General features: G+C 33.7%; 1 protein-coding gene across 2 annotated transcripts in view; it reads left to right on the forward strand.

The window, feature by feature from the left end:
- The window catches only part of LOC113236475 (calcyphosin-like protein), a 52562-nt gene that overhangs the window by 23668 nt on the left and 15281 nt on the right, over nt 1-13613 (forward strand). Inside the window, exon 1 of one of the 2 annotated variants that reach the window (XM_026472563.1) lies at nt 10381-10417. The exons of the other annotated variant lie outside the window; for it this stretch is intronic. Within the exon in view, the coding sequence (XP_026328348.1) occupies nt 10396-10417 (22 nt within the window). The 5' untranslated portion in view covers nt 10381-10395. Of the gene's footprint in view, nt 1-10380; nt 10418-13613 lie in introns of those variants that run through there. 2 annotated transcript variants of the gene reach the window in all.

Below are 13613 nucleotides of genomic sequence, written 5' to 3' on the forward strand. Positions count from 1 at the left end.
TTAGCCTTGTCATCGAGGAGTTCTTTTTCTTTTGTCTTCTTTTTGGTACTTTGTGAAGATTGCTTAGCCTTTGCATCGAGAATTTCCTTTTCTTTTGTCTTCTTTTTGGTACTTTGTGTTGGTTGCTTAGCCTTGTCATTCAAAAGTTCCTTTTCTTTTGTCTTTCCTTTGGTACTTTGTGCTGATTGCTTAACCTTTTCATCGATGAGTTCCTTTTCTTTTGTCTTCTTTTTGGTACTTTGTGATGATAGTTTAGCTTCGTAGTCGAGGAGCTCCTTTTTTTTAGACATTTTTGATATCGAAAGCAGTTTTGGGTGGCGTTGCAAATTCATTTCGTTATGAGGTATATTTTTTTCCATTGTTTTTGCTAACTTAAATAAGCACGTGCATCTTCGCGGGTGCTTTACACGACCTTCGGGTATAATATTCGCACCCATGGCTTTCGCTAATTTTAAAAGGCATGTACATTGTCCCATATGTTTGTGCCCGACGAGTTTTTTTATTTCCGATAATTTTGTTTTAGATAAATGTTGATTGTCTGGTGCAAAACACATTTCCTTAAACATTTTATTCGGAAAATACTTGTTTGCTTGTTTCAGTTCGATATCTGTAGGATAAAGGCGAGAACCGTGTATATTATTATATTGTTTGCAGGATTTCTGTTTTTCTGGTATGATTTTGTTCAATATTTTTTTAGTTTGAAGTAGTAGACATAAACCGAAGCGTGCTTTGTCACTACATGGCATCGCTTTTTCGTCCTGTCTTTTTTTTTCGTCTATTATCTTTCTCTTTGTCTGCAGCAATTTATCTTGATCTTTCTTTGCTTTTCTCTTTAGCTTTTCTTGCATTACGTGATTTAGTTTCCTAAATCTGAGGCACTCTTTATCACGTTTTTTTTTTATTTTCAGACATTTTCTATGCATTCTGTCTCGTCGTCGCAATTCTTTAGGAATTTCGTTTAGCATAAATAAATGATTTTCAACATCTATAAATATTTCGTGTTTCGTTTTTAATTTTGGATCTTCCTTTTTGCCTAAAAGGTCAAAATCGCATTCTTGACTTTTTACTAATTTTTCTATTTCGTCGTCTGTAAGTTGTTTTACTGATGGCACTGATGTTTTATTGCAGATTTCTCGAGTTATTTTCAGTAAACGTTTATACTTTTGTTCATATAGTTTTTCTTCAGCCTCTTCTATTTCAGCCATTCTGATGTATTTTTCTCTCTCTATTTTTTTTCTATTTTTCTTACCTTTTTTATCCTCCTTATCCTCAATTTTATCAACTTTTTGCACTTCCTTATCTTTTTTAACTTTTATCTTATCTGTCTCAACATCTTCCTCGTCTTCCACAATATCCTTCTTCTGTTCCTCGTGCTTCTGAACTTCTTTAACCTCCTCAACTTTCTTATCGTCCTTTTCCTTGTTATCCTTCCTGTTATATTTACCGTCCTTATCTTTCGTGACTTTCTTATCTTTCGTACCTTTCTTACCTTTCTTACCTTGCTTGCCTTTCTTATCTTTCTTAGCTTTCGTATCTTTCGTATCTTTCTTATCTTTCTTATCTTTCTTATCTTTCTTATCTTTCTTATCTTTCTTATCTTTCTTATCTTTCTTATCTTTCTTATAATTCTTATCTTTCTTATCTTTCTTATCTTTCTTATCTTTCTTATCGTTCGTAACTTTCTTATCTTTCTCATCTTTCGTATCTTTCTTATCCCCCTTATCTTTCCCATCTTTCGTGTTGGTCTTACCTTTCGTATCTTTCTTATTTTTTATATCTTTTTTACCTCTCTTATCGTTCTTACCTTTCGTATCTTTTTTACCTTTCGTGTGTTTTTTAACTTTCGCATCTTTCTTACCCTTTGTATCTTTATCTTTTTTAGCTTTCGTTTCTTTTTTTACCTTCGTATCCATCTTATCTTTCGTATCGGTCTCATCTTTGTCACTATTTTTAACTATATTACCATTCCTATCTTTCGTGTGTATCTCATTCGTTATAGACGTCTTGGATTTTGAATTCGTCTTATCTTTCTTATCCTCCTTGTGTTTTTTATCTTTTACATTTTTAGTTTCTTTTTTAATGTCCTCTGCAAGCTCTAAATTTTCTGCATTCCTGTGCATTACCCTTTCTTCTTTAGTTTTTAATCCCTGACTTTTACGTTTTTTTAGATGTTCTACTTCCTCATATAGTTTTTTTGTTGATGGACATATATTGCGATATTGACATGCTTCCAACTGATTTCTAGCAATTTGTAAGAAAGGTCCATATTTTTTGAAATCTTCTAGTTCTTTCTTTTGGGGCTGTTTTTTATTTTTTTTATGCTGCATATTCTTAATTTTCAGTTTAAGCAATTCTTCAAGTATTTGGCATGCTTCTTGTTTTGTGCTGAGTAATTCGCGACTCATTTTGTCTTTTCTATCTCTATGTACGTAAGGTGAACATGTTTTAAAAAATTTTTCTTCTTTTTTGTTTAGTTTGTCACAAGTTTGGGTCATCATCGTTCTGTATTTATTGAATTCATTAGCATTTAAAGGATAAGCATCGTCTAAACTAGAAGACTTATCTAACTGACAGTCATTTTTCAGAACTTTACATTTTTGTAGGTAAGATCCACAAGTGCGATTATTTATTTCATTTATTAACATTCTAATTTTTTCATCCATAGCTTCTTTGCTCATAATTTTATCACAAATACATTTTTTAGCCAAACATTTTTCATTTAGTTTTAAATCATATTTACTATTCCTAGTTGCTATTTTGTTTGAAGTTAATGCAAGTTGTAATATTTGTTTTTGAAAGTATGGAAAAGCTTCCTGACGCCAACATAAATACTCTCTGCCAACGTTCTTCGATATTTCGATATCACCAGATTGAAAATAAGAATTTTTTTTTTCTTTGGTGTCTAGGTGCCGCGAGTGCCTACCAATAGACTGATATTTGTTTTTTATTGACATACTAGAGCTTACAACTTTCATTCGATTCTTTTTTTTTAAATTTATCTCATCATTTATATTTACAGAGCGGCGAGCACTTTTGCAAGTTTTCATAGTCTTATAATTTTTAGAAGAAACACATTTGGGATGATGCAGTTTAGATTTGTTTAAAATATTCTTATCCGTATGGAGTTGCTTTTCATAATTTCTATTAATTTGGGGATTGGCAGTGTATTTTCTGTTCTTACAATACGAAACTTCTTTTAAGCTACTAAAGTTGAATATATTTCTGATTGGTAGAAAAATATTTTTTAGTTTATACATGATGTCTTTCTTTTTATTTGGTCGTTTCTTAAAAGTGTAATTTTTTTGTTCAATTTTACTTGAGCCATATTCGACAAAACGCCTACATGGCTTCTGTTGGAATTTCGCAGTCTCCGTAGAGCACTGGTTTATTATGCAGCTCATGTGATTATTGAATTTATTTGGAATGTAAGGATATATAATCTTCATTTCATTAATTTCTGAATTTTTATTAATATGCCATAAGCAATTTTTATTGATATGCATTGGATTTATATCGACATTCTCGGATTCGCTGTTTTTCTGTATAATGTAATCGCTTATTAATGCATATCCTACGTCAGTCTTTGTGTTGCCAAAGTTTACACCAACTTTATATGTACGGTTCGTCGCTTTGTTAACCTTGGATGTCGGTGTTGCTACGGCCACATCATTTTGCAGTGCCTTGGGATTGTTATGTAATTTCAAAGTACAAAAACAGCGGTCTTCCTTTTTTAATCCGGTACCCCTTTTTTCTTTTTTAAATAAATTTTTTGATACCACCATTTCATGAGGACTTGATTTTGTTACATTTTCAGAAAAGTGAAATACTTCGTTTAGGTTTGATCCACAATACGGTCGCCATGGGAATTTTTTATTTCCCTTTCTGTTATATTTGATTCTTTCTTTTTTCTCGTTTAAGGCATTGTGTGTACCCATGGACATAGGATATTCATTTTTTTTATCAGTAATTGTTGAAACAGATTTATTTGGCATTGTACTGTATCCATTAGCGTCCTTAGTTTGTTTTTGTATTTTCATAACGTTACGTTTTGCGCCATTCACACATGTGATTATGTTTTGTTGGTTTGCCTCACTTTTTTTTTGTTGCTGTACATTTCTTTTTAAATTGAAGGTACATAAACATTTCTGTAAGACAGCAGATACTGAGCTTTTATTTTGATTTTTTTGACCAACTAATTGTGATTGGAAACTAATTCCCTGACAACGAGATACCATTTTTTTACGATCGATTTTTAGCGGTTTCTTGCCTATATCTGTAGTTACAATATTATCTTTTTTTTTGTCAATTGCTCGATCAGGTTTAGGCCAGGGAAGATATCCTTTATTTTTGTAAATTTCAATACCAAAACTTATACTAGATGATATATTAATGCCTGTATCAAAGGGTTTCCTCAGAAACTTGAACCGCCTATCTTCAACTACATAGTTTCCCAAAGCTTTCTGTTTTGCTAATTCTGCGTCTTTTTTCTTTGTTTGGACAGCCATAGCTTTTTTTCCTTGATGTTTGTTGGATGTTTTATATTCGTTATTTTTACATTCACACGGGCAACATTTGTTAGTGATTCGATTATTATTTTTAGGTTGCATTAACACTTTTACATCATTACCTATTTTATCCATACAACAACATTTTTTTGGGTTATTTGTATGTAGCCTCATGGTCCAAAAACATTTTTGTAAAAACGGTCTGATTCCCATTAAAGCTGACTGCATTTTTTTAATGACTATCGTCGAATCGCTAACAAAATTTGGTTTGTTACTGCTTATTGTACTATGGTATGAATCAAATGTCGTCATTTTTATATTAGTATTCTTTGGCTCTTTTTTTATTGTAAATAGTGTACTAGATCTAAAGTGCGCTTTTTCACGACTTTTTTCTTTATTGTGTTTCATTGTTGACTCCTTTGAAGTATCTGAAATCCGTAGTGATTTTGAGATGAGAGGTTTTTTCCCCTCATAAGGTTTTAATTTTTTATAAAAATGTTGACTCGGAAAAACTCTTGTATCCTTTAAATGAACATTATACATTATACTTTCTGTACATTTGAGACAGTTACAGCTTATATTTGAGTAAGGTGTATGAAACTTTGTATCCAATTCCCTTTTGTATGAAGACGAAAGTACTTTCAAATACCCTCTAGTCAATTCATTGCTTTTATTGTCAATGCCTTGAGTGGTCTGATTTATAGGCTTTTGTAGAGTACGGCGCATATATGGATTGCGACTATATGTCTCGTTCGTAACTTGTTTAATATTAACATGTCGTTCAGGGGAAAAAAAAAGTTTACTCAATAATGCTCCTTGAGGCTTATTTGTATTAGAAACAGCATTGCGGTTAGGTAAAAAAATACATCTCTCTTTTGTTTTCAAATTATTTGTGTTTCTCAGCGCTTCCTTGCGGTCATGATATTGCTTAAAATATCGGAATTTAGAATCAAAATTTTTTACTGCACGACGGAGATTTGTCGAGAAGACTGATTCAGATAGAATACTACTATCGAATTTGCAAGAGCAAGGTTCTGATTGTATTGGTCTCGTCTTGAAATACTTTTTTGTCGCTCGAGATTCTCGCCTGTTGTGATGGCGTCTACTTAATTGCGAAAATATACTTGTATTTCCTCTAGGTCCGCCGCGATTATATCTTGTAGTAATTTGACGTGAGTGATTAGAGTTGCATGAAAAACAGCTGCAACATTTACTCAACTTTCCGGATTGTAATATTTCATCTTTTTTCTTCAGACTTGCAAAATCTAAAACTACATTGCTCAGCTCGGCATCATGATTTGTGCTTGTATTTACTATTTTCGGTTTTATTTTAACTTTATCTAGATCTTTCTCAGTTAAACCAGTTCTATTACTTTTATCAGTATCTTTGCGTAGATTGTCATTTGTATTTTTTGTTAAATAATTACTTGTTACATATATCTCTCTCGAAGGAATATATTTTCCTAAGAATATTTTTTTTATCAAAGAGCTCTTGGCGGTTACTCGTCGTTGCGAAGATCTTCCATTTCCGTAAAAGCATGATGTGTAAGAACTGCTTCCACTATGACCTTCAGAAATCTTCATGTTGCCATCTACGTAGCTATGGCATAAGATACAAAACAACACAATAAAACTAAAAAATAATTCGAACAACGTGTGAATATAGTCCTTTTACATGATGTCGCAGCATGGAACCTGAAACCAAAATAAACAATTGTTTGAAACAATGCATTGCTTATATGTTTATTGTATTTGTGTTCATAAATATATTGTTGAGTAATTTGAAATCAGGTGTATTTTCATATTATTTACAAATAGTGAGAGGTACGGAGAAAGATTTTGCAAGTCACGTTGTTGGCGTTGGGTACGGTTGCATTTCCACTTGAACGGAGAGTAGAAGTATCTACATTGACCAGCATATCATTTAAATCTCCCTTGTTTGCCTTGAAGGAAAAGCAGCTTATGTAAATATAAACAATAATTACGTCTACCCGAAATATTCAAGTCGTATTGTGGTTCGTACAGCAACGCAAGTCACCCATAAATTCCTGTGTGTTTATATCAACATCATCAACATCATTTTAGTAGTAGTAGAGCTCCTTGTGAAAGTGTTTGTCCAGGGAAGGACAGCCACTTTACCTATTTCTGCCGTCAAGGAAAGGTAAGGGTGCTGGTGAGATTACAGGTACATGGGACTTGTCAACCTCAGGGTGACGCGCGTAGTAGCAGTACCCCTCTTCCCCAGTGGATCTTTGCGATTTATAATAATAATAAATCAATTATTTATTTGGCATCCAAGGCCCACTTGTTAGTAAATACAGACAATTATAACTTACAATTATTATTATTAGCAAATACAGAGACAAACCACAAATACATAAAACATATATTTCATTTACGTTCGAGGTGCCGACCCCATACCTCATCGCCTCACCAGAACCTGGATGAAATGACGAAGAAATTTCAAAACAAGAATTTTCAAGACGAAACGTTTTCAGGATGCTGTTAGAACTAGAACGCAGTCTCGACAGTAGTGAGAGCGAAACTCATACTCACGAGAGTGAGTATGAGTTTCGCATCATAGCAAGACAGTAATCTACTCCCCTATGAGCAAACATCGACGATGCGCTACAGTGTCGCGATAGTCCCAACAGCATCCTGAAATCAAACCAACTAACCAATTTTTACCAACCTACCAAGCTTTAGCTCTGCGTGGCACTACAACTGTTGCAAAAGCATTATATATTTTCATGGACATAAACAGTTTCTTTAAAAGCAAGTAGCGACAAGGGAGGACTCAGCTAAGTGGTTTGGATATGTAGTTAAAAAGTACATACTTCACGTTTCCTAGTAAATAAGACCAATTTTTTTTAACAAACTTGCATATCTCAAATACGTACATTGGAAGCGTTATTCTTAGAGGTGTTAAAGATTTAGTCGTCTAAAAAGGGGTCTACAAGATTCAAGCGGGCATACTCTACATATAGCTCTGATACATTTTTTCTGGATAAGAAATGCACGGTTTAACTCTACACAGTTCCCCCAGAGGATAAGGCTATACCGCAAGTTTGAGCAAACAAATGCATGGTAGGCCATCAAGGCAGTCCTCTGATCACATAATATGCCTTAGACGGTGTAAAGCAAATGCAAATCGATTCACTTTTGCATATACTGAATTGATGTGTGGTTTCCATGTCAGTTGAGAGTTCACAACGACCACAACGACTGCCTGCGCCGCTTGCATCCAGCGGATTCACCGCAACCTTCACCAGATTATCAGTCCACCTTGTGGGTGGTCTGCCCACGCTGCGTCTTCCTGTACGCAGTCGCCACTCGAGAACTCTTCTGCTATCTATTTAGCGAGTACTGCGCAGTGCCACTCACCTTTTGCAATTCTTTGGGCTACGTCGATTACTCTGGTTCCCTTATACCTTCATTATTAATTTAAAAAATATTGTTATATCCTCATTATTAATTCAATCGCACAGTGAAACACCGAGCATGTATTCTTCTATTGCCCTTTATGTGACCTTGAGTCTCCTTATGAGGTCCATAGTGAGCGACCACGTTTCAGTGCCGTAAGTCATCATTGTTTTTTAAATAGACATTTATGAAACTATGCAAACGCTCAGTAGGTATAATTAAAAGGTTTCATTTAGTTCAGTCGGGCAGTATAGTGTGACAGGCAATGTTTGGTATCTCGTTGACACGAGTTTCGCTCGTGAGTCTTCTTCTAGAGCACTTCTACTGGTAGAAGTGTTTCGCTGTATAAAAAATAGACGCAGTAGGCGAAAATTTACTTACGAATCTCGTATGACATAATCGTAGGCGAGATTTTAGTTCTCGTCTGTATGCAGTGAGCATATTGTATAAATATTATGACACGATATTCTTATGGCGATTATTGCCTGTGATATTAGCGTATAATTTCTGTTGTCGAAGCGCGCGATAAACTCTCTCCGTCCAAATGGCCCTTTATGTTTCGTACTTAGTGCAAATAATCGGTTGTTAAAAGGTTTTTTTAACAAACGCCCTGTTTGCAGAAACTTGAAATTTACGGGACAATAAAAAAAGTGGCAGTTTACCATGATTAAAAAATAACTTACATAATAAAATAAAGGAACTTACAGGACGATTATAAATCACATTTCAATTAAACATGAGGAATGCCACAACATTAATACGGCACATGGTTACACTCACGTGCACATGGTGGTCATCACATAGCAACAATTTATGGGACAGATACAAACATAGCACAATTTTGGGCGACTCAGCCACAAAATCTCAACTCATCACGTAAAAATCTATATAAAAATGACACGCGGTGTCAAAAACTTCAAAGAAGATAGATAAATGCTTGTTGAACCTTGACCATGAGGGTTCTATATCATTATTAAGAGTTTTTTATTCACCGACACTGGCGATGATCGCCATGATTTTCAATATTATTCTTATGAAACTGACACTGGCACAATCCTAGTGGCCGCCATAAAGGATAATAGTACCATTATTAAAATGAATTTTGTGTTTCCCTTAGAGGATGGAGTGTTTCTCCGTTTTAAATCAAAAGTCAATAACTTTTTAATGGCTGAAAAGACAAGAACAAAAAAAAAGATGCTGTGTGAACAAAAAACAAAGCTTTTTATTCTACGGGAAAAAAAGTGGCGGGTTTTGTAGTTTTACAGTTTTGCACGAATTAATTTTTAGGTTAAGTATATGAGTTTTTAAATATTTGTTACCTTTTTAAGCTGATGGCTTTACAGCCAATGCTCTATAAATAAATAATAATAACAATAATTCAACGGAATTATGCAATGCGCTGCTGTTTGTTTTGAACCTTAGTATAAATTTGATATTAATGCAATTTGTTACCTCTAACCACTAACTACTTATCCTTTATATTATGTGGGTAACTAGCAAAGTTATTCTGTGTAGGTTTTTGTTTTTCCTATCGAAGGTAGGACGCTAAAAGCTGTATTTCTTTTTTATTTGCTTTTGTCATGCCAGGTATTTCGCATTTAGAATATTAGTTATGGTTATATACTCGTATATGAACTAATATTCTAAATTTGAAGCCCGCTCACGCGTAAACCGCTAAACTTTGGTACACTTTTAAATATTTATTGTTCGTTAAATCTTACAAAATGCCTTAGAGTATTGTACAATAAACAAGATTCAAAATAACTGACTGAATTCTTCCGTTACAATCGTTTATAAAACATAATTCACCCCTACTCCGAGACAAAGACAACCACGCTACTTATCGATTTCAATATTGGAACATTAGTGAATAACGCTAGGTGCGAAATCGATTACTGAGAAATCGATAATATAGGCTCAGTTTTATCACCATAAAATTGTATGTGAATGAAAAACCTTACAGTATAGAGATAGATGGGACATAGGAGAAGGAAAAATATTTCTTAAAGGGGTCAGCCCCTTTAGATAGATTTTAAATTGTTTAAAATAAAAAGTATTGTCTACGCGCTGATAAATGAGTTTAATAGTACAAAGGTTCTACGCGGATAGTTTGATTTTTATGAGTTGTACAGTTTCACTTCTGTTATTCATATTTTTGTAGGTAAATTTCGAAGAAATTTAATTGAAATTGGCAGCATCTAATTCCATAGTCAAATCTGACGAACTTACTTTATCGTTCAAATTGCAATTCGCTTTTCTAAGAAATATTATTTAGAATACGGCCATCACGACGTTTGACATAGGAAAAACCATGAAAGTTTCAGTAAAAAAAATTTTGACGCTTACACATGACATCATTATTTGTGACGTTATTTGAAATATTGTTATAACAGGAAAAATATTTTAGTATTTTGTTGTTTTCAAATTGTTAATAAAGGCATTCAAAATTGATTTCTCTCGTGGAAGAATGAGCAGCGCCTCTATGGCGGGTAAGTTAATTGAAACTTACCTTCATCGCTCTTTGTGTCGCTTTTCTTACCTAAGGTGCTGCTGCTAGTGGAGTAGCTATTTCTACTTTTGGTCAGGGATAGTTTTTCAAATTGAAATAACTCATTTCAGGAGAGAGAATTAAAGATTCTACTCACAAAATTACTAATAGATTTAGTACATAAAGTAATTACTCGACAACTTTTCTGCCCTCATTATTATTATTATTATTATTATATAATCGACATTTTTAGCGAAATTGAGTCAGTAACATATTATCTAGAACCGGTGAAACGAGATCTAACCCTCAAAATAGTAGATTGTACAACAAGTGCATAAAACGCGTCATTTTACCTGAGACGAGTATATCGCCTCGCCTGCGGCTCGGGTGGAATAAAATGGGTTTTATGAACGAGTTATACACTCTGCTTTTCATTTCGATTACGAGGAAATTAAACAGCAATATTACAAATAAACGATTATTTAATGAAAATTGATTGTAAAATTACAACAATTAGACATATAATACGGATTAAAAAAATAAAAGTAAAACTTTATTTTATAAAGTTCTAGTGTGCGTGGATGTTGGCGTCATTGCCTCGGTATTAAACGGCGATTTTATTTTATGCACTAGAGCATAAAATTCTATTTTATGCAGCCTACACTCAGCATAAATACGAACTATAAGAGCATGATAAGTAAAAGTATATTTTTTTCACCGAGGGACTAAAACGAACCAAAATATAACCGACGTGGTTAGCCACCCGAGCTTTAGAGAGAGTATCTATTACTCCGAGGGTTTATATTGGCTTTTAGTCCTGAGGTGAAAACTTTACTTTTCACTTCGATTGCGAGAAAAAAAAAATGTTTACGCTCTACAATCTTACGCTCTTACGCTCTGCAATCTAAGCAAACTCACGGACCAAAATTCTAGTTTATTAAATTTAAGTTTACGCTCTATTTTTTTTTCAACCAGACGCATACAACAAACGTAACGAAACGCCACTATTAGCGATCCTTGGCAATCATGAACGTCTTTCGAACGATTTGAGTGCTACGTCGCGTCTCTAAAATGGTCCATACATTAACCCACTAACGCGGGAAAATGATATGGCGCCAACGTCTACGCGGAAAAGGCACGGAACTAAAACTGCACGTAGTCTTAGAACGTAACATTTTTGTTATGAGAAAGGTTGTGTGCACAAGCGCTTTTTTTATTGCATTTCCACAGCGCAGTAATCTCTGTGAATCTATATGTTTATTTACTTTTATGACTTATTGTAACGTCAAATTATAATTTTCTTTTTTGTATTTGTGAATATTTTTGAGTGTAGCAGAGCACGAAAAGTGACAAAGCACTTTTGACGTACCTATGATCACATCTGGCTTTACTATACCAAGGATACGATTTGGTTAGTATAGTATACAGTAAACTAATTGTATACGCGACGATGGGTCGTTAAGTTGCACCCCTGAGAACACAAGGTTGTTTAATATACCCGTGTGCTTGGTAATTACATGTACGTGAAGTAGAATATTGCTGAACTAACGGAACATAAATAATAGATATAACGTATGAATCGATTCGTATAGCATACTAGCTGCCTGCCATTGTCAGGGTGGGAGTCAACCGTGTCTGACGACAGTGTTTTACAGTATTCCGGTGAGAAAATTTATAATATATTAGTTTTAAATTTTAGCTTTATGTATGTTATTATTTTGTAAATAATTGTTTAATGTTTAATGCACAGGAAAAAGCTGCAAGTAATAAAATTTGGTGTCTAAACGTTATTACCTTCTTGATATTTTTTAGATCTATATAATATGAGGAAAAGTTAATATTATACGCGTACATAACAAATGCGGAAGGACAACGAATTACGTAACAAAATCTGTGAATAATATTTTTTTATGTTATTGTCTAACAATTACGGCTCCGTGTGGGTGATACGTAATAATACTTGTCTACTGCTAACAATAATGAATAGAATAAGCTAAAAATAACAACAAAATAACATTTAATGAAGCATCATGGCAGTTTCACCTATGTTACGTAAAAAATATATCAGAGCAAACGGGTGCAGCTCCTAAACAATAAATGTTAATAATGAGTCACCGCTTTATATTCACCTTCAAGGTCGTGCATCGCCTTTACCAGCGAACGTTAAGTAAATTACAAGAACTAACCGTCTGTAAACTTGAACTCATTCGACTATGGCAAATTAGAACTAATAAAATTAATCTACTCTTTGTCCTTTGGGACGTTGACGTTATCAACTTTCCGTGCAACTGCGTCTCATAAATAATAGAATGTAAGAGAATGAAACTTCAGTTACTATATTGGTCATTGGTAGTTGGTATATACAGGGTGCAATCGTAATAAAAGGACACTTAGCAAAGATGGCAATCTAAGCAAATTTTTCATATTTACAAAACTTTGCCTACGTTTTTAAGTTTAAGCAAGAAATTAAATTGAACTTGGAGTTTACTTTGTAATTTCTTGCTTAACCTTAGGCAAACTTCGTTTTGTTAATACGAGAAACTTACTTGCTTAGCCCGTCATTTGTGCTTAGTCGAAGTCAAAGTTTGTTTTATAAATCTCTGCTTAAGTATAAAGATACTTTTAGTAGCAGTAGAGCTCCTTGTGTAAGCGTTCGTCCAGGAAAGTACTGTCATTTTACCTATTTCAGTCGCCAAGCAGTAATGTCAGTGTAGTGTATTGATATAATGTAATGCTCATGGCATTACTCCGTTCCCATTTTGAAGGCTAAGAGAGCTGGTGAAATTACAGGAATTTGGGACTTGTCAACTTATGTCTATTGTTGAAATTTGAAATATTAAATTTGTCGGCTGGCAGCAGCTAAATCAGCTCCAAAAAAGAACTGTATAATGTTATTATAGTTTCTGTGTTATGTAGGTTTTCGTAGTGCTTGTTCATTTGGTTTTCCTATGACGTATAAATGTATGTTCTAGGGAATTCACAAACCGATAATAAGCATGTAATATACGCGTGTTACGTTATACGTATAGAAATTTATTAATAAGCTTGAATAATATATATATATATATATATATATATAATTTATATAAATATTTTCTTTAATAATCGCCATGTATGGTAGGCTTCTAGGCGAACGTAGAAAAAGACGTACATATAGTATCTACAATAGTACCGACACATCAACCACATCAACCGAA

Source organism: Hyposmocoma kahamanoa, unplaced genomic scaffold, assembly GCF_003589595.1.
Source record: "Hyposmocoma kahamanoa isolate Upper Pololo Valley unplaced genomic scaffold, ASM358959v1 92, whole genome shotgun sequence".
NCBI lineage: Eukaryota > Metazoa > Arthropoda > Insecta > Lepidoptera > Cosmopterigidae > Hyposmocoma > Hyposmocoma kahamanoa.